This window comes from Podarcis tiliguerta (assembly GCF_965153285.1).
Source record: "Podarcis tiliguerta genome assembly, chromosome: 3".
Classification (NCBI taxonomy): Eukaryota; Metazoa; Chordata; class Lepidosauria; order Squamata; family Lacertidae; genus Podarcis; species Podarcis tiliguerta.
In genome coordinates, this window is record NC_139536.1 from 42,142,831 (window position 1) to 42,162,755 (window position 19,925).

General features: G+C 41.3%; 1 protein-coding gene and 1 long non-coding RNA gene across 2 annotated transcripts; both read right to left on the bottom strand.

Moving 5' to 3' along the window:
* Positions 1 to 3,820: 3,820 nt before the first annotated feature.
* Positions 3,821 to 5,349, bottom strand: LOC310673667. The gene is made up of 2 exons (XR_014509159.1): positions 4,669 to 5,349; positions 3,821 to 4,592 (listed from the first exon to the last, which is right to left on the bottom strand). It is a non-coding gene; the product is annotated as an uncharacterized lncRNA (long non-coding RNA).
* A 967-nt stretch (positions 5,350 to 6,316) lies between these two features.
* On the bottom strand, positions 6,317 to 19,194 carry DESI2 (desumoylating isopeptidase 2). The gene is made up of 5 exons (XM_083432272.1): positions 18,586 to 19,194; positions 12,215 to 12,287; positions 11,392 to 11,485; positions 10,592 to 10,733; positions 6,317 to 9,829 (listed from the first exon to the last, which is right to left on the bottom strand). Exons 1-5 carry the CDS (start codon positions 18,622 to 18,624, stop codon positions 9,596 to 9,598), a joined length of 582 nt encoding a protein of 193 aa, XP_083288398.1. The 5' UTR covers positions 18,625 to 19,194; the 3' UTR covers positions 6,317 to 9,595.
* Between the last annotated feature and the right edge of the window lie 731 nt (positions 19,195 to 19,925).

Sequence of the window (19,925 nt, forward strand, 5' to 3'; positions counted from 1 at the left end):
GACAGAACCCTGTGGCACCCCACTAGTCACTCTTCTCCAGGATGAAGAGGAACCATTGATGAGCACCCTTTGGGTCCGGTCAGTCAGCCAGTTACAAATCCACTGAGTGGTAGCATAGTCAAGACCGCATTTTACCAGCTTCTTTACAAGAATATCATGGGGCACCTTGTCAAATGCCTTGCTGAAATCAAGGTAGACTACATCCACTGCGTTCCCTTCATCTACCAGGCTTGTAATTCTGTCAAAAAATGAGATCAGGTTAGTCTGACATGACTTATTTTTCAGAAATCCATGCTGACTATTGGTGATCACAGCATTCCTTTCTAGGTGCTCACAGATTGTTTGCTTAATGATCTGCTCCAGAATCTTCCCTGGTATTGATGTTAGACTGACTGGGCGGTAATTATTTGGGTCCTCTCTTTTCCCCTTTTTGAAAATAGGGACAACATTTGCCCTCCTCCAGTCTGTCGGGACTTCGCCTGTTCTCCAGGAATTCTCAAAGATGACTGCCAGTGGTTCTGAGATCACATCTGCCAGTTCTTTTAATACTCTTGGATGCAGTTCATCTGGCCCTGGAGACTTGAATACATCTAAACTAGCCAAGTATTCTTGTACTATCTCCTTAGTTATTCTGGGCTGTGTTTTCTCTGCTGAATCATTTGCTCCAAATTCTTCAGGTCGGGCATTGTTTTCTTTATCGGAGAAGACTGAGGCAAAGAAGGCATTGAGGAGTTCAGCCCTTTCTGTGTCCCCTGTTTGCATTTCACCATCTTCTCCTCTGAGTGACCCCACTGTTTCTTTGTTCTTCCTTTTGCTACGAACATACCCATAGAAGCCTTTTTTGTTGCTTTTAACCTCTCTAGCAAGCCTGAGTTCATTCTGTGCTTTAGCTTTTCTGACTTTGTGTCAGAAAATGTTATATCGTCATGTTATATCGTCTGCGGAAAGGCGGGCATGTGAATTTGAAAAGTTCCGAAACGAAAGCGCGAAACATGAGCGTGGTGTGGTGACGAGGGGTGGATTAGGATGACCCAGCTGTAAAGGCCTCGTAGGGATTTCTCTCAGCCTCCCCTCGCAGTTGTAAATGACAACCCCCGAAGAGCTCAAGTTTGGATCCTAAAGCAAACCATGGCTTAGCAGCAGCAGAACCACCACCAAGGTCAGAGCGAAGCGCCTCTGATCTCCTATAGCACAGTAACGCTTAGTATGACATACGTCCAGGCCCAGGGCCGGATTTAGGTTTGATGAGGCCCTAAGCTACTGAAGGTAATGGGACCCTTTATAGGTCCAGCTGTCAACAGCAAATTGTCGTTTTTTTTGTGTTGAATATATGCTATGATAGTAAATTCTGGACCTGTTGTCGTTGTGTCCGACTCTTCGTGCCCCATGGACCAGAGCATGCCAGGCACTCCTGTCTTCCACTGCCTCCCGCAGTTTGGTCAAACTCATGCTGGTAGCTTCAAGAACACTGTCCAACCATCTCATCCTCTGTTGTCCCCTTCTCCTTGTGCCCTCAATCTTTCCCAACTTCAAGGTCTTTTCCAGGGAGTCTTCTCTTCTCATGAGGTGGCCAAAGTATTGGAGCCTCAGCTTCAGGATCTGTCCTCAGGGCTCATTTCCTTAAGAATGGATAGGTTTGATCTTCTTGCAGTCCATGGGACTCTCAAGAGTCTCCTCTAGCACCATAATTCAAAAGCATCAATTCTTCGGCGATCAGCCTTCTTTATGGTCCAGCTCTCACTTCCATACATCACTACTGGGAAAACCAGTATTCAGACCTTTGTTGGCAAGGTGATGGACCTAATAGGTATTATGGACCTAATAGGGATCTAAAGCCATTTGTACATAACAAAATATGTATTTGATCAAAGTTTTTTTCCCTTTAAATTTTTTGGGGGCCTCCAAGAGAGTGGGGCCCTACAGCTTGTTTAGCTTATATAAATCCGTCACTGTCCTGGCCTCTATAAAACACATCAGTTACCCACATCTGCCTCCAGACATAAGTGAAAAACGCACAGAATCCTTGTGAGACCACAACTACAGAGAAACACAGCAGGCGGTGGTTGTTGTTTTTTTACGAGCAAGGCAACAAAATTTACTTCACTGCAGGAGGTTGGACTGGATGACTCTTGAGGATCCCTTCCAACTCTACCATGTTGTAATTCTATGGAGTACGAGGTAAAAAAAGCCAAGAGGATATAAGCTGAGTAGCGTTATCTATTGGCTAGAGAGAAGCTACCCTTCAATTTAGGAAGGCTCCTAGTGCTGAAGGCAGATGGAAAAAGCCGTTGCCTGTTGGCCAGCACAAAGCCTCTTTCCCTGCACTTTGTGGTCACTTGGGAGTGCTGCAAAGGGATATAATTGATTCTTGCTGCGTTTTGTATTTAAAAACTGCATAGGTTAGTGACTGATGAAAAGGAATCTACAGTGTCAAAATCCAATATGCACAAAAATTATCCCAATAGTTAAAATAGTTTTAATTCTTTGTATTTGCGAATGGAAATAGTTCTACTTAAGAATTATGATGGATTTTTTTTTCTAGGCTTACATCCCCCCCCCCCCGCCTTTCGCCACAGGAAACAAATCCTAAGGCTCATTTCAGTAATCAAAATACAAGTTATGTTAGACACAGAAGTGTAACAAAAAAAAAATACATTTTCCTTTCATTTAAAAATACATTGATGATTTTTTATTAGCAGTTATATAAGATATATTAAACAGACTATTAGGCTTTTTACAAGAAAATGAATAATTTGGAAAAACAAGGTAAATTTGTTTACATGAGCGTGACTGACAGCTGACAGAAAATCAAGGGAGTGAGGAGAGAAGGAGTTTACAGTGACTTTCTCACTTGCTGGTATAGCACTGCCCAGAGATTTAGGGGGAAAGCACATATTTACAGGGGACTGCCTAAGTTATTTGACTGAAAAGATTTCTGACATTCGTAAGATACAGATTTCAAGTACATACTGTATCCGCAATGAATGAAAAGTTAGTTCCGTATGCCATCTGGTGGTTGTCTGTGAAGATGCTGTAGCTTTAAAAAAAATGTAGATCGTCTCTTCATTTTACTCAGGGTGCATCCTGACGACATAATTTTAGAGGTGAGCCTGCTGTGGAACCACATTCATCTACTTTGGGTGGAAGTCTGGTCTTTTTATCTACACTGAGCTGAGAGGAAGCTTGTTTTTCCTGTTTGCAGGAATACTGCTTAGTTATTCTTTGAGACCTGCAATGTTTCAAATCTCTGTTTTAAATAATTTCAAAGTTCCAAACAATTATGTAATCATGGTTTGCAACAATGGTTGGATAATATTTGGACACATAATAACTTAAAGTTTAAAAAGGTAAAAATGCGCATTTGTTGTTGTTATATTTGGTTGCCCCAGCCATTCTGGGTGGCAAGCATACACGTTGTCAGTGGTGGCTGGTACCCATTGGTACAGGTGGGGTGGATGTCAGAGAAGCCAACAGGAGGTGGAAAGAGCCAATGACAGGCAGTGTCAACTAATGCTTGTAAAGCTGCCCTTCCTCAGGGCAACACTGAGTGTAAATAGGTTTACATGTGGTAGGAATGTTTTAACTATAATGGAAGCTGGTGAATGACGTACTACGAAACTGTAAATGTAACAGGAGGCTGAGTGACTGCTCCTGCAGTCTCTGAACTATCTCCCTCTTCTGATGACAGTGCCATCCAAGCTGACAGCTTCTCAGGAAGGCAGGAATATGTGAATGGAGCCCCCCAAGTGATTGTGCTACTCAAACCAGCAGCACTGGTCACACTTCCGGCAGCATAGATGCTGGATGCAGAGCTTTCCCCCCACAAACAGCCTTTTGTGTTGGTGGCAAAGCTGACTTCTATGCAAATACCTGTTACGTGATCAGTCTTGATAGTATTTTCAAAGGACATGCTTCCTGTTACTTTGCTGAACTAAATAAGCTCCCACGCTTTTGTGCACTAATCACGTGTTTCATAGCATTTCTCTCAAACTTATTTTAAAGCCAGCCCAGATCATCATCATTTTCCAAGTAAATAGGTCCTGTACATTGAAAAGCTGGACAGTTTGTTCTTTTCAATGGGTTTTTAATTTTTTTAGGCATAGAACTGGGGGGGGGGGGGGGAAGAGTAAGGAAAATTCATATAACCTATGTTGTGTCACAGGAAACATCAAATAAATCTAGTGGAATTAGTTCCTGATCTTCATCTATTTCTTCTTTATGTTGGGTTCCCCAGGTGCTTAGCCTCTTAAACAGTCTCCGCAAAGCAGCAAGTTTCCCTTTGCTCCAGTCTTTCTTGTCTTTTTTATTTTCAAACCTGTTTTTCAATTCCTTGTACTGCTTAAGTTGTTGTTTTTTTCTAAAAAATAGCTTAAAGTACCTGTAGTTATCACTGCTGATGTACCCTTTAGTCCCTGCTTTTGCTTTTTGCATTTTTGGGTTGATGTTTAGCAAAGCCATGAATCTGTCATTCAGTTTCTTGACATTTTCTCTTAGCTGAGGTAGTTTTTCTGACAGTTCTAGCACACTCATATTAATAAATTCCATTATTCTTCAGGCCTTTCTGCTTGAAGTTGGTGTTTTCCTTTCAAAGTCTACGGACAGGAAAATCTTATTAATTGTAGATTAAGTCAAAACTTTAATCATTAGGCATCTATGTTTTTTACTAACCTCATAACACTGTTTTGTCTTGTAAACTGAATAGATTTCCATGGATCAGGACAATATATATCTGGCAGTGAAATGCAACTATTTATCCAAGAATTATTTGTATTCTGTTTCTATGAAAGCTGATGACATCACTATTGCTTTAGTGACTTCACAGTAAATGAAAGGCCAGTTCAGAGGTGCTAAAATGTGCTGTGCACGTACCCTCTGCTGCAGGAGACAAGTAACTGTTCCATCTGGTTCAAAAGTTGGTAGTTCCATTCTGTGGTTGAGATCAGACGTTAGGATGACAAAAGGCAACTGGAATGTGCAAGGCCTTGTTCACTTGAGAGGCAAGGACCCTCACCCATTTCAGATGATCTGGCTTCATCTGTCACTCCCCCCCCCCCTACCCTCACATCTTCCTGGCATCTGATGCATCATATAGCTGCTTCTCTATTTAAAGGCAGGGGTTGATTTATTTCTATTCCCATCCTTCTTTTCTGTGTATGAACTGGAGGATCTTTTTATGCCCTCTATTTTACCATGTTCTGCTCTTTTCTAATCATCTTGCTCCTTTCACTCTCTCCAACTGTCACTTATAACTTTCACTCCCCACCCCCCTACAGTTTCTCTTGCATTCTGCCTCCTGTTCTCCAAATTTCTACTCTTGTTCTCATTTTCCTCTTGGTTCCTTCTGACTTGCTTTTTTTCAGGAAAGGAGCAGGAAAGGTCCATCCTTTTTGCCAGAGACCTGCCACTGTATCTTGGAGTTGTATGTTGGACTAGATTCCTTTTGGTATGTTGCATATGGGTCTGTTGTGTTTCAATTGGGAGTTGATAGTTGCCCAATACCATCATGAAAATGTCGCGTCTCTCCCTCCATCTCAAAGTACAGTGGTACCTCGGGTTACGTACGCTTCAGGTTACAGACTCCGCTAACCCAGAAATAGTACCTCGGGTTAAGAACTTTGCTTCAGGATGAGAACAGAAATCAGGCGGTGACAGTGCAGCAGCAGAGGAAGGCCCCATTAGCTAAAGTGGTGCTTCAGGTTAAGAAGAGTTTCAGGTTAAGAACGGACCTCCGGAACAAATTAAGTATGCAACCCGAGGTACCACTGTAGAATGCTGAAGAGGCCAGGTGCTTTTGATGAATGTCAGTACTGTACCAGGATGCAATAATTTTTTGGCTTTTCTAGTATTTTCCCATAAAAATATCTTATAGCAAGTTGTTTGTCCAAGAAATTCTTGTTCTTTCCTTTTTTTCTTTGATATCTAGATAAGAATAAATTTTGTGAACCTTCTGATAAATGTTATGTTTCTCTTGTTTTGTACATTAGCCATCCTTGTACCCCACCATCAGTTCCCATTGCTCTGTTGTCTCTTTTGAAATAGTTTAATTTGAAACTCTCCAGTGATCACCCCTTCATCATGGTATGGCACTGAATATGGATTGTTTTTGAAAGACCTTATAGAGTTTATATAGTTATGTATTGCTTCTGTTTAATAAAAACCCGTTAAAAAGAATATTGTCATGTGGAAAGACTTTGTTCACTCTTGCATGTTAATACTTTTAACCCAAAATATAAAAATAGATTTAATAATGCAATAGTATATAAAGAAGACCAATTGAAATCTAATATTTAAATTGACAAGAACAGAACACATGTGATTTGTTCTATAAAAAACTTCTCTTTAATAAATGGATGGATTCAAGTTTATAATAGTTTGACATGTCAAAGTAACAAAAGTCAAATTCTCTGACTATTTCATACAAATACTATGCATTACAGTAAACTTATTTTAAGTTACAAAAAGTGTCAGTGAAAATTCAGTATCTAACTGTCTAAAAGTGAAATTTTTCTTATCAATTGTGATTACAATTCTATTGCATGTTGGAAACCCACTGCATTGTTATAATCAAACCATTATACAGTTTACTGATGCAAACTGACAAAATGTAGCATTTTATTTTTGGCTTCCTGAATAAAGGGTGACATTTTAATAAAAATGGTTTTAGTAAGACAGAACACCAAACAACAGTAATCCATCTTAAAGAAAAATAATCAAGTATTAGGAATTTGACAGATCAGAGAACCCTGAATGTATTTCTACTACCCGTTTGTTTTTGTTGGAAAACCCCCACAGATATCCAGTATTCTCTTAGCTGAGAATAGTGTTATAGTTTTTAAATGCACACTTTGGCCACTGGCAGACAGTGTACTCCCTGCTGAGTAGTAATGCTGGTGAAAGGTAACTTGAACTATTGCTTTGAGAACAGCCTTTGGCAGGGTTGTTTGTTTTAAAGAATCAAGTGGAGACCGAGCATAGCACATGTGGTAAGATATAAGACTACCACCACTTCGTAGGATGTACCAAATTCAAGGTTCAAATGGTAAGTTGGTTCATGGGGCTATGATCATTACTAAATGGCTTAACAGGGAACTCGTATTCAAAATGAACCACCAAATTATTTATTAAAAAATGACTGTACTTACTGTGTCATGTATATCTTTGCATTGCTTGCATGCTATCGATGTGTATGAAAGTATGTGTGTATCATATACAGTGCTGTGAATATGAGCAGAACAAGGCCAATTTTTTTGATAAAAATTTGATGGAGATTAATCTAGTTCCTAATGGTTGTCCAAACAACTATGACAAGCTACAGAATTACCAAAATCCAGCAATCCTATGTAGGCACAACTGCTTCATAAGTCCTCACAAGGGCCTCGACATAGGTGATAATTCCTTAAGTGTCAATAAATATGTTTACCAAATTGCCCCTTCCACTGAAATAAGTTGGGAGGTTTTCAAATGGAGGAATGCTGTGTGCATTTCAGCACACAGACGGCTCTGGATCAGAGCTCATCTTGTTAACATTTGAGCTTCATTAACAGCTTCAGATCCAAGATGGAAAATTCCATTTCCACTTCACCTGCAGTTCAAAGAAATCCTCTCATCTATCCCATTGTCATTCTACTAAGAAATGCTTTATATAATTTGGCAAGCGTGAGTAGATTGTCAATCATAAGGGTACAATTCTCAGAATCCTAATCAAAAAGTATAAATTAAAGAACAAAGAGTGTAGGGTTAAACATGTGGCATCAAAAAAATCTAGCAGCTTAAGCAGATTGTGCTGGCTACTGACAAAACAAGAATGTTTAAAATGCAATCATAACGGCACTGTTAAAGATAATTTAGTTTCTTACTAAAAAAGGTTGGTTAAAATATGGAACATGCTCATTATTTCACATTTTTGAGAATTATTATTGTTTGACTTTTAACAGGATAATGTTGCATACCTGAGTATTGTTTACAACAAAGTCTCCCTCAAATGAGTGTATGTAAAAACTTGAAGTGGTTAGAAAAATATCTAATGCCCTTTTAATTGGAAACAATAGCATTTTTATACCTTCAGTGGGATTGTATTTGTAAAATAATATGCCAGAACATAATGTAAATTTATGAACAAATTAAACAGCCCTCTTTTCTTCAGGTTGTCCAATATGTGCAGCAACAAAATACCTCCCAATTTAGCTGACTGTGTCATCTACTCTGAAGAGTTTATTCAACAAACCCAGCAATGTAATACCACAAGTAAGAGTTATTTACATATTCTTCACCAGACCTTTGTTTATACATAATTTCCAGTTGGCCTCTTCCCAGTTAAATGCAAGATCCTTAAGGCAGCATGTATAATAAAAATCTAAAACCTATTCCAATTTGCTATTAATTCTACTGTATCCTTCTTCCTGAAGAAGACATGCTAACATTGGGGAAAGATACCAAATAGAATGAATTCCTCTGTTATCTTGATGAATGCAATTTGTCTTTGATAGTTGCTATTAGACTAACATAGTTAAGAAAACTATGTCACTAAAAGAAACATCTGGGTAACTCACCTATAGCTGTCATTGGTTCTGTTGTGAATACAGAAGCTGGAGAAAACCTTTGCATTCCCTGTAATTGTTGAATGTTGCTGATGGAAAACTAAACAAAGCACTTTCCATTTCTCTTCATGTTTCTATTAAGAGACTCTTCTCTTAAGCAGCAACTTACATCTGGTTAAGTTAGCTGTAAAACTCACACTGCTAAAGTGAGTTCAGTCATGAACCAAATGTTATGTTATCTAATGTTAATGTCTAATTGCATGATTCATCTGTATTCCTCCTCCTATCTAGGTAATGTGAAACAGCACTGTTATTTGATCTTAATGGGGGGAAACTGTTGATGTTCAGAATGACATTTTGCATCTCTAAGTCAGACAAAAACATGAGGCAAAAAGGAGGTTGAAATCTGACACCAGAGAGAACACACTCAGCTTTGTAGTAAAATATTAATTCACTCAGCATGAGTGGATAAAAACTGACAGAGAAGTCACAGTTTTAGGAACAGATATTCTCAGATACATACTAAGGTAACCTCCTTGGTTACTAGGACAGATTTCTTTGTATTGACAATTATGTACCCTGTTTACACATAGTATTCATCATTCCCTGCTTCATTATCAGCAACAGTTGGAAGTGAAATATTTTGTCCTGCCCAATTTCAAGGTAGCAACCAACAAAGCTGCTCATTCATCCACTGAGGCTGATGAAGTCATGCAGGCCTAATTGAGCTGATTAAAATTTATCAATGGCAGGTGTCCCTGTGGGACTTGTAAACAGCAGCACACAATACTGTAAACAGTTTAACTTCTGCTCAGTTAGTCCAGGCTTGCTGATTAGATGAAAATCAAGACAGCAGCTCCACCATAAGTCCTTCCCATTTCCCCCATAAACATTTTCCCCACTACATATAAAATCCTGAGTGGAACACCATCATCTTGAGCTGGAGAATCAATTGCATACCAAAGACATTAAAATGGCCACTCTCTGAAGTTCTGTAATGAAGTCAGTTACTGACAAGGCTTCCAAAGGCTTCAGTGTAATGGAACTTTGGACTAAACCTATATTTTAGCATGATGTCCAGTTCTTGCCCCTGATGCTGACTTTGGCAAGGAAGCTGAGGCTGCTGCATCTTCTGCTTCTTCCAGTTCTTCCTGAAGCTCTTGGCTTACACTTGACTGAAGAGCTGCAGGTGTAAGCCATTCTTTTGGTAGGCAACTTTGGAGAAAGGGGATACAGGAACTGAAATAGGCAAGGCGATTCACCCAACGAGGAATTTCTTTTCCACAGAGAATCTATATGAAATGCCACAAGTTATCCAGTGCTTTTTAAAGTACATGTCAGTTTCTATACTTGAAATACAAATCACTGAATTGAAATGCCTGTCAATTATAGTACAGTGAATATGAACCCTTCCTGATGTTACCTGTGAGACAGGCAAAACGAATACTAAATCTAATTCTGAGACAACTCAGTCCATTCTGCAAATAACAGTAAGCTGGGCATCAAAAACTGAACATATTTTTGAATGACCTTTTTTACCCCAACAGTGCAATCCTAGCCATGCCATTTCAGAAGTTCTATTTCAGTTCAATGGGGCTAACTCCCAGGTAAGATAAAGAGTAAGTGTATGACAAATAATTTAGTGACTCATTAATGCTGTTTCAAAAGTTCAAATTATCAAATGAAAATTACAATTATCAGTTTTCTGTATGAGTCATTTATATGTAAGGTATAGCTTTATAAAATGCAGTTTTGTACATTCTTTCCAGTTATATGAATGTAAACAACTGGGGGGAAAGTTAAGGTTTCCAATTGCTTTTGAGAAAGAATGATTACTCTTACAAGGTCGCTCTTTTTCATAACTTGGCCAGCTGGGTTAAAAACCCACAGAGCTTCCTCTCTGGAGGTGGCAGTGAAAAGTGTTGCTGCTACCATTTTATTTCCAGCAAGTCCTTGATGGAAAACACATTAATATTACATATGTAACCTATGTAGCCTACAAGTACTAAAGTGTTTATAAAAGTAATGGCCCAGGCTGAACAAATAATACTTGCCTCTGAAAAAGCTGAAGAAAAGTGATTGCAGTTTTTGTGCATTAAGTGATAGGCATTTCCTTTAAAGTCTTTTCCAAGTTCTTCTATAATTTTTTCTATATCCTCCTCCATGAAGTCAGTACTTCCAAGAACAACAGCTTCTCTAAAATAAAAGAGGGTGGAGGCAGTTGCAGAGAGAGAAAGTTGCTGCAAATCAGACTGGATATGTTTTTATTCCCTGTTTGCTCTTGACAGCATGCACACACCTCCAAAAAGTATTGTGTTAAAAATAGAACTTCACTGCTTTTGTCCTGTGGTTGTTTTTGAACTTCATGCCACGAGGCCTCACTACTTTTACACTACCACTTCCTTGCTCTTATCCAAGAGATCTCTCTGTAAATCCAGATTTGTGTACATACAAATGTATAATCAATCATTTATTATGCAGTCACAGGCCTGTTAAAATTATTTAGTGCTTTATACTGTATATCAATTTTTTATTACTATATATATATCATCTTTTCCTCCATGGAGCTCAAGGTGGTGTACCTGCTCCTCATTCTACAACCCTGTGAGGTAGGTTAGGCTGAGAGATGGTGACTGGCCCAAAGTGAGGATTTGAATCCCGGTCTCCCAGACCATATTCCAACACTCTAATCATTACATTAAGTTCCATATCTCATATTAAGAGGTAGTGGGTTGATACTTTGGGTTGCTCGAAACATACTATTCAAAATTAGCAGGTTGTAGTCAACAGACGTCTGAATCTAAATCACCCAAACGTATTTTGGGTTACACCAATAAATGAAAAAACTTCTTACTTGAATTTAAATGTTTCTCCCAAGTCAGATGCATTTCCTGGAGAAATTTCAAATATTCCAGAAAAAGGGTATGGATGTCCACCATAAGCAAATTCTGAAATACAAAATCAGGATTTTATGCACAACTCATTGTAAGTAGGCCTTTCACTTCTGGTGATTTTATAGACATGCTTTGATCAGCTGTAGGTTAAAACTGAAGTACAGTGGTGCCTCAGGTTACATACGCTTCAGGTTACAGACTCCACTAACCCAGAAATAGTGCTTCAGGTTAATAACTTTGCTTCAGGATGAGAACAGAAATCGTGCTCCGGTGGCGCAGCGGCAGCAGGAGGCCCCATTAGCTAAAGTGGTGCTTCAGGTTAAGAACGGACCTCCGGAACGAATTAAGTACTTAACCCGAGGTACCACTGTACTGCTACAAAGTAGTTTATATGTACAAATGTCAGTGCTTTATGTATTTATATAAAAGTTTACGTTACATTTGGAGAACACTGATTTAAATTCCCATAACAATTACGCTGAGGCCAGTATATGCAGAAACCATGGGAGAGGAATCCTCCAGATGCTGCCAGATTTGATCATTGGCCATGCTGCCTGAGGCTGATGGAAGTTTGAGTTCAACAACATCTGCAGAGCTACAGGTTCCCCAATACTGATCTACACCATGAATAAACAGTCAGAATATTTGTTGCAGAAATAAGATGGTGAAATGTAGGGAGTGAGACACTGCTATTTTCCTCCCTCCCTCCCACCCACCCACTACATGTCCTATGTACATTAGCTGCTTCTTTGCACCAATGTGAGATTAAAGTGTGATACATACCTCTGCCATATATCTCTATTCCTGAATGGAATACTCCAATTCCGAGAGAGGAAGTGTATTCATTCATCCAGTACTAAAAAGGAAAACGGGAAACTTAACTGATTGTGATTACGGTTTTCTAATTCAAGAGGTCAGCCCTGTACATGGAAAGAGGGGAGAGAATTTTTGCAGATTCCTCTTGCAGCCTCTTGTATTCACTTAAAATGTGCTCTGGAGAGCTGGAGCAGAATTAAAGATGCTGCATGAGGCTACAGTGGTGAGGTTTAATTGGCAAAAAATACCTCCCCTGCCCCTTTAATGAGTGGGAGTTTCAACAGGACCATAGCTCTGAACTGAAAGAACCTTCAGGGTACAGGAGGGCAGCACTGGATTGCATTTGACAGGAAACTATTTTTAAAAATTATATTTATATCCCATTTTCCTTCGCAGAACCCGAGTTGCTGAACCTACTTCGGTTCAGCAAGGTGATAGCTTCAAGTACCACTTGAAATATCAGTTAATAGCGGAGCTGGACCATTAAATATTAAGTTCATTTCTGGTTCAGCTCAGTGGCAATGCTTACCTGTTTGATTAAACCTTTACGTCTACAAGTGTTTGTCTCTTTATTAACATAGCTACACAAAACACAGGCGGCTGGACACAAGAACAGGGAGAGGATCCTGTCTCGGCAGTACTGTATGGTGCACAAGGTGTCAAAACTGTGTTAAGAAGCCTCTCCTTAAAAATACCTGTGACTGATAAATAACACTGACATAATGCATGTGTTTGTTTGCAAGGTTACAGAAACTGCACATACTGAACAATAAAACAATAATAAGTACAACTGTAATCCGTTCTGAAAAACCCATGGAATTTGTGTTCCACTGAATCTGCAGCCAATCTACTAGAAGAATTATAAGAACTTCACTGAGAGGGGATTAGTTCCCCCCTGCCCGGCACGGTGATTAGAAATAATTACCTTCTGTACCTGGAATCGAAAGCTTAGCCATGTTGATGGTATGGACCAAAACTAGGTCCCTGAAAAGATGTCTTTAAATGTATGAACATTGCAAAACTGAGTATCATGCAGCAAATATAAAGTACAATTGAGACTAGAAGAAACTCAGCTGCATGGGAAATGCAGGGGCAGCAGGGAATTGTGAATAGAAATGCACCCCACAGTTCTTCCCCAGAGTCCAGACCTTCTGCAAATGCCACCCCCCTTGCATTAGTCCTGTTCTGTCTAATAGTTCTCTCAGACTATCCTACAAACAAGGAAAATTACGTTCTCTGCCATGGACTTAATTTGTAAAAGGGAACTATTTGTGGTAATAAAGTGCTTACAGAAAAAATGGTCACCAGGGTGGGATCATGGCAGATGTCTGGCCCCACTACTTCTTTTGGAAGACTTGTCATTAAGAGCATATTAAGAGAAGTCATATAATGGGTGGAGAAAGGGGATACAGGAACTGAAATAGGCAAGGCGATTCACCCAACAAGGAATTTCTTTTCCACAGAGAATTTATATGGGACTGGATGCTTCTAAACTCACAGCAATGCCAGAAGCAAGTGCACAAACCTGACACTCACATGAAACTGCCTATAATGCTAAACCACAATTTTATGTTTGAAAAAGGTCTAAATAGGCAATCAGATGAAATTTTATCGGTTGCATTGTTGGTGGGTTCTGTTTGCACTGCAACAGTCCCCCCAACCACTAGATCAGGAAGCTTCACTGCTTGTCTTGGAAATGGTACAGAGTGCCTGCTTCAATAACTTGGGTATATCCTTTTAAATAGTTTTTTGGATGTGCCCTCTTGGTTAGCTACTCATCATTTCTGAAAAATATGTGATTTTTATCAGTGGTATTAGTTTAAATCCAGCTTGAGTTGGATAGAAAATAAATTTTAAAAAAGGTTCAACTAGGGATAGAAAAAAACTGATATGTTTTGAGCATATTAGACACAAGAGATTGCATTAGGCGATCTCTGAAAACCTTCCCAAACCAGTCATACTACAAACTGAAAAATCAACAAGTTAGTAGACGTGTGCCTTTTTTTGTTTGCTACAAAGCAATACACCCTCACTGTAGCTTTGTAAGTCTCCCCATAATCAGTCAATATGTCACAGCTGTACCCAAAGGTAATTTACTTGGGAGGTTCTGCTGATCCAGGATACACTGTTCAAAGTTAGGGAATACATTAGGTGTTAGTTTACACTCGGGGGACTTTCACATATTGGGACTTTTACAGAGCATTCTCTTCATGCAGTCTTTATGTAATAGCTTTAGGATTCTCAGTTAGCATATACATTTAACTACTTACAGGTTAACAAAAAATAGTGGATAGTAATTTGCCAACAACAAGGGATCAGAGCACTTCTTGCTTTTGTCTCCCAAATGCCATGCACTGAAAGTTATACTTCACACAATGAATTTCACAAAACACATCTCTGTCCACCATCTAGCTAGGCTAGTTCCTTTCTGGGCTAACCCACAAAGCTGCACTATTACCTAATTGCAGATTATTGTCAAGATTACTAATTAGTCGGAATAGCCATTTTGGAAAGATTGGGACACGAAGAGAACTTAGATGTCCACTTAGATGTTGCATTATAGAAGGCAATTAAACCACTTTATAATCATACAAATAGCCCTCCAGGAAAGGAGGAAGAAAAATGGATGGAATTAAGCAAAGTACAACAGGAAAAAGATTACAAGAGCAGCAAGATTTTCTTGCTTCTGGGAAATAATTCCCATTGTTTTTGAAGATGCAGACAAAAAAATAATGTGCATTCTGTAAAATGGAAGCAACCATGGTAGTGAATTTGTTCACTGATAGCTTGCTCAGGGAGGCAGACAGCTTCTGGAAGAATGCACAAGAATCCAATATATACACCACTACGACATTTGGGTCACAATTACTCTGAAGAATGTAAAAATAATAGATCTGCAAGGCTCCCACAGGAAGATGGGGTTTTTTTTATCCACCCTCTTGCATTCCAAGTCTGGTGCAACAAGGGTGTATCCATGTGTGTCATGCAGAAGACAACACAGTACCAGGTAGAGGGATGGAACAGGAGAGAGAAGCTGAACTCGGCAGCAGTTTAAGAAGGTAAAGAGGAAATATTCTGGTAGCAATACACAAAACTCCTAAAATAGTGTAAGGGGGGGGGATAAAAAGCAATGGGATCAGGGGTGCCAACTTGAATAAAATATTTGGGGGGTGGGCAGTTAAGCCATGCCCTGCACAATCGATCATATGTCGCAGTGCATGCACACCATTTGAATGGCAATGCCCATCAACTTGAGCGGTCCCAGCCCCCTCAAATATTTTTTGGGGGGGCAAAGTCTTCTCAGCCTCTGGGAGTTGGCACCTACAAATGAGATTAAGCAAAGGGATGGGATTTTTTTTTTTTTTAAATTACAACATTTCACTTCTAAGAGGAATGCAGGGGTTCCTTCCTTTCATCCTCAAAAGAGGATAAGTTAGTTCTGTAGTCACCAATGTGATGCCCATGGGCACCATGGCACCCTGAGATACCTCCCCAGCTGCTGCCAAGACTCCCTGTCCTAATTTGTTGTTTTAAAAAATCAAGGTTTGAGGCTTCTTTTTTGGTTGCAGGGGCTGCTTGTATGAGTGCAACTAATGTGCTTTTCACTTCTGTTTTATTTGTTTTTTGGGGGGGGGGTTTAGGTGTTCTAGCTCTTTTTATTCTGTGAATTTGTGTGTGTGTGTGTGTTGTGCCCATAACAGTTTCTTAGATTTGCATATGTTCCCTTAGGCCCAAAAACGTTGGTGATGCCTGGGATAGCTGGAGAGATAGCAAACTTTCATGACGTAAATCAGACCCCAAGGCCCATCTGATCCTGCATTTTGTTTTGTCCTTGGGAAACCCACAAACAAGGACATGAGCACAAGGACACTCCTTGCTTGTGATCCCCAGCAACTGATATTTACAGCTGCACTCCCTCCAACCCTGGAGGTAAAAAAGCCATAATGACTAGCAGTCTTAATCTCCATAAATGGCCTGGGTTATAGCCTGCACTGGGAGAAGGAAAAACAGAAAGCAAACCAGACAAACCACCCCACCCCACCGCTTCTTATCTTTGCCACTACTACCAAGTGACCATTTTATTTTTCTCTGGTTGCCTCCACTAAATAGCCCTTTAACCATATGAACTTTAACTAGCTCAACATTTTCCTAATATTGGTAGGAGTGACATGGTACTTAAGCATGTGGTGAGTAGCAAGACCTCAAACTGATTTTCCCCCTACAGCAACTATGCTTAAGGATTTAGTAATACAAGTTGAACAGTTTTCATTAAAACTAAGGGTGGAATTCAGTGTTATGCTATGATGATTGCTCCATCAGTACAAGCCCCATTGTGCCAGCAGGACTCGTTGTGCTGCCTCCTGCTAGCACAAGTTGAATCCAGCCCTAACTTTACAATTTAAGTAACTACATATCAGAGCTAACAAACAAACAGCAGAGACAAATGCTCCCAGCCCTTTGTGTTCTGGATTGTTTCCCTACCCAAGCCACTACTTATCAACTTGCACCCTCTGTTCAGCTTCTGAGTCTCATTTGGTCTCCTCCTGGCTTCTGCTGCAGTGCCCTTCTGTGCACTTTAGCACTTTCTCAGTGTTCCAGCTCACTTTAAATGTTCCAGCCCTTTAAGTTTCTGATGCCACAATTTTCTTCTACTTTCAACTAACTACCCTGTTTTCTAGCTATTTTACTTCAGCTCATGGGCGTAGCCAGGATTTTTGTTAGGGGGCACAGGACTTTGCTTGGGGGGAACAGGACTTGGGGGGGGGGGGCTGAACTGATGTGATTGGTCAGTTAGTTAGTTAAGTATTTCTATTGTTTTACTTGATGAGGCAACCCATACTTCAGCTGCTTGTTAGCCAAGGTATAAAACATTAGGACCAGGTGAATAGCATGTTAATAGACTGTGCACCTATTATCCAATGCCATTCTGGCGAAACTAATTTATTTGAACTTAAACAATAGGGAAAATTTACTCTTTGAGCTGTAGAAATTTGCAGCTAATAAAAACATTCACTCATTCAAAAAACTTTGACAACTAGATTCACTGCACAACAGATTACATTAGTGACACAAAATAGAACAATATTATTTAAGTGTATCCAAGCATTTAAGAACATTAGGGGCTTATGTTTAGAAGCTAAGCAGATGTTTCCCACCTTCTTGCATTTTTATGTGCAAATAATTTACCACATCTTGCTGAATTTTCAACTATTTTGCAACAACAACAAAGTTTTCCTATCTATATTTTTTCAAGTTATTTTTTAAAATACACTTATATCCCATCATTCTTTCAAGAAGCTCAAGGGGGCATACATATTTCTCTGCAATCCCTCTTTTATCTCCACAACAATCACGTGAGGTAGTTTAGGCAGAGAGATAGTGAACAATGGCCTTCATGGCTGGGTGAGAATTTGAACCTAGGTCTCCTCACTTCTGTTCTGACAGTCAATCCACTCAATTCACACTGGCTTTCTGCAATTCTTAAGAAGCTGTTGTGCAAGGCTGAAGAAGTCAGATAACTAGATAGGAATGGTGTGTGTCATTTATGAGCTGGCAAAGTAAAAGATTGCAACACTTTAGCCAAAAGCAACAGGGAGTTAAATATCTCCAATGTTTTCCCCACATGATAAACCAGTACAGTACTGTACTATAATTTAGACCTTAAGGCCACCTGACTACACGAGTGCTAACCTGTTTGAAAAGATATTATGTTTCTACTTGTGTCCAGGTCTTGTCATTTGATCTTTTAAGTAGTCACCGCCCCCTTGCAACCAGCTTCTTCCTACATGCAAAAATGGTGGTGTAAGGCTCTAGTCCTCAAGGCAATTCAGAGTGTAAGAAACTTGAGGATTGTGTTCTGGCCAACTCTGATAAGATCCTTATTAAAACACTATCGTTCTTTCTTTGTATGCATGGCATTACAAAGATCAACTCAAAGTACCAAAGATGGAGATGGGCACGAATCCAACACCCGAGGAGAGGCAACTGAAAATTCACACACCTGTTGCGATAACTTTGGAGCCCTTAATAATTCCCTCGCTTCCAAATTGTTATTGTACCTTTCCAGGACAAGAAAGGGATAATGAAAGGAGTATCTAACCCAGCATCCTGCTGTTGCAGCAATGTATGGAAGGAGGGGGGGGGGGAGAAGAAACATGTGAGCGCCGAGGAGCCGCAGAAGGATACTCCTGTGGCGTTTGGGAAAGGAAGGAGCTATGGAGGCAGAGCAGCAGCAGCCCAGGGCGAAAGATGAGAGGAGAGCCCGGGAAATGTGAGAGAGTTGAACCTGGCGGGGAGTTGCGGGGACAAACGTAGGCAGGCCTCCGTCGCCCACTCACCATGTCGTAGACGTTGAGGATCACCAGCTGGTTCGCCATTCTCCCCTCACGCAGCTCCAGGCGGGGGTCCCTCTCAGGCCTCGGGCGGCGGCCTCGGGGCGCTCTCGGGAGGCCCCCCGGGCGGCCGCCGCCTCCTCGTCCGGCCTCTGGCTGAGGGGCGCGACGGAGCCGCCGGCAGCATGGAGCCGCCTCCGCTGAGGGAAAGAGGGGAGCCGGGGCCGCGTCCCCACGAAGCCTCCTCGCCCCGCGCTCAGCAGACGCGAGCCGAGAGCCGCCACCGGCACCCGGGTGGGGCCCAGCGCAGCTCCGCCTCTCTTGTTTGTCTCCGGGCTGCTGCCGCCGCCGCCCACCCCTACGGGCCGCGGGAGACGCGCGAAAGTGACCTTCCCTGAGGAGCGGCTGTTGCGCCGCCCGCGCGCCCCTTCCTCCCCCCTCGGCCAACGGCTTTCGCGAAGGAGCCCTTCCAGCTTGCCCACATCTTCAGCGCCGGGGAGGTGAGGCGCCCAAACTACAACTCCCAGCATGCAGCGCGGGAGAAGGCATGTTTCCCGGCAGGCCAAAGGGAAGAAGCGGGAGCCCTTTCCCCAGGTCTGCCTTCTTCTGGCAGCTGGAACGTGCGAGGGTTTCTTGATCAACGGCCTTCCGAATGTCCGCGCGAAAGTTCGCCTCGTGTGACCCGAGGCGGGGGCAGCTGGCTGAGCGCCCTCGCTGCCGCCAGGGAGACGGGGGCAGGGCCCGGTGCGTATGTGAAGGAGCCGCCGCTGCCCTCAGCTGACTGAGGGGCTCAGAAGCCCTTCTGTGGCGGAGGAGCTGCCCAGGGCGCACGCAGGATTCGAGCCCTTTTGCTTCTTTGTGGCCTTATGCGCTCGCTGGAATAGGGAGAAGGAGGAGGAGGAGGGAGCTCAGGAGCGGGCGTGTGCAGCGCCCGATCCCATCTGGAAGCCCCTTTGCAGTGCTTCTGCTTCCCCTCGCCTCGCAAGCGGCGCTTAACATCATCAATCGCTGGCCTCCTCTCCTTCATGTGCAAAAGGAGGTTCTTTTTATAACAGATCACAGACTCCCATTATGTGCAACCTGGGGAAACTCGGTTTAAGCAAAGGAATTGGCAAACCAGGCTATCAAACGACAGTTGCAAGTTTGTACGTTGGAGAGAACTGTGATTTCTTCCAAAGTGAAAGCAGCAGCTCTTTCTTCTCATCTACAAAGAACCAGAAGTAGGGAAAGCACATGACGCTGACAGTTGCTATGCCTAATTCACAGTCAGTTTCACCATAATGAGATTATAATTTGAACAGGACTATAAATTCATTACAGTAGCAGTGTTTTAAACCTATGAACAA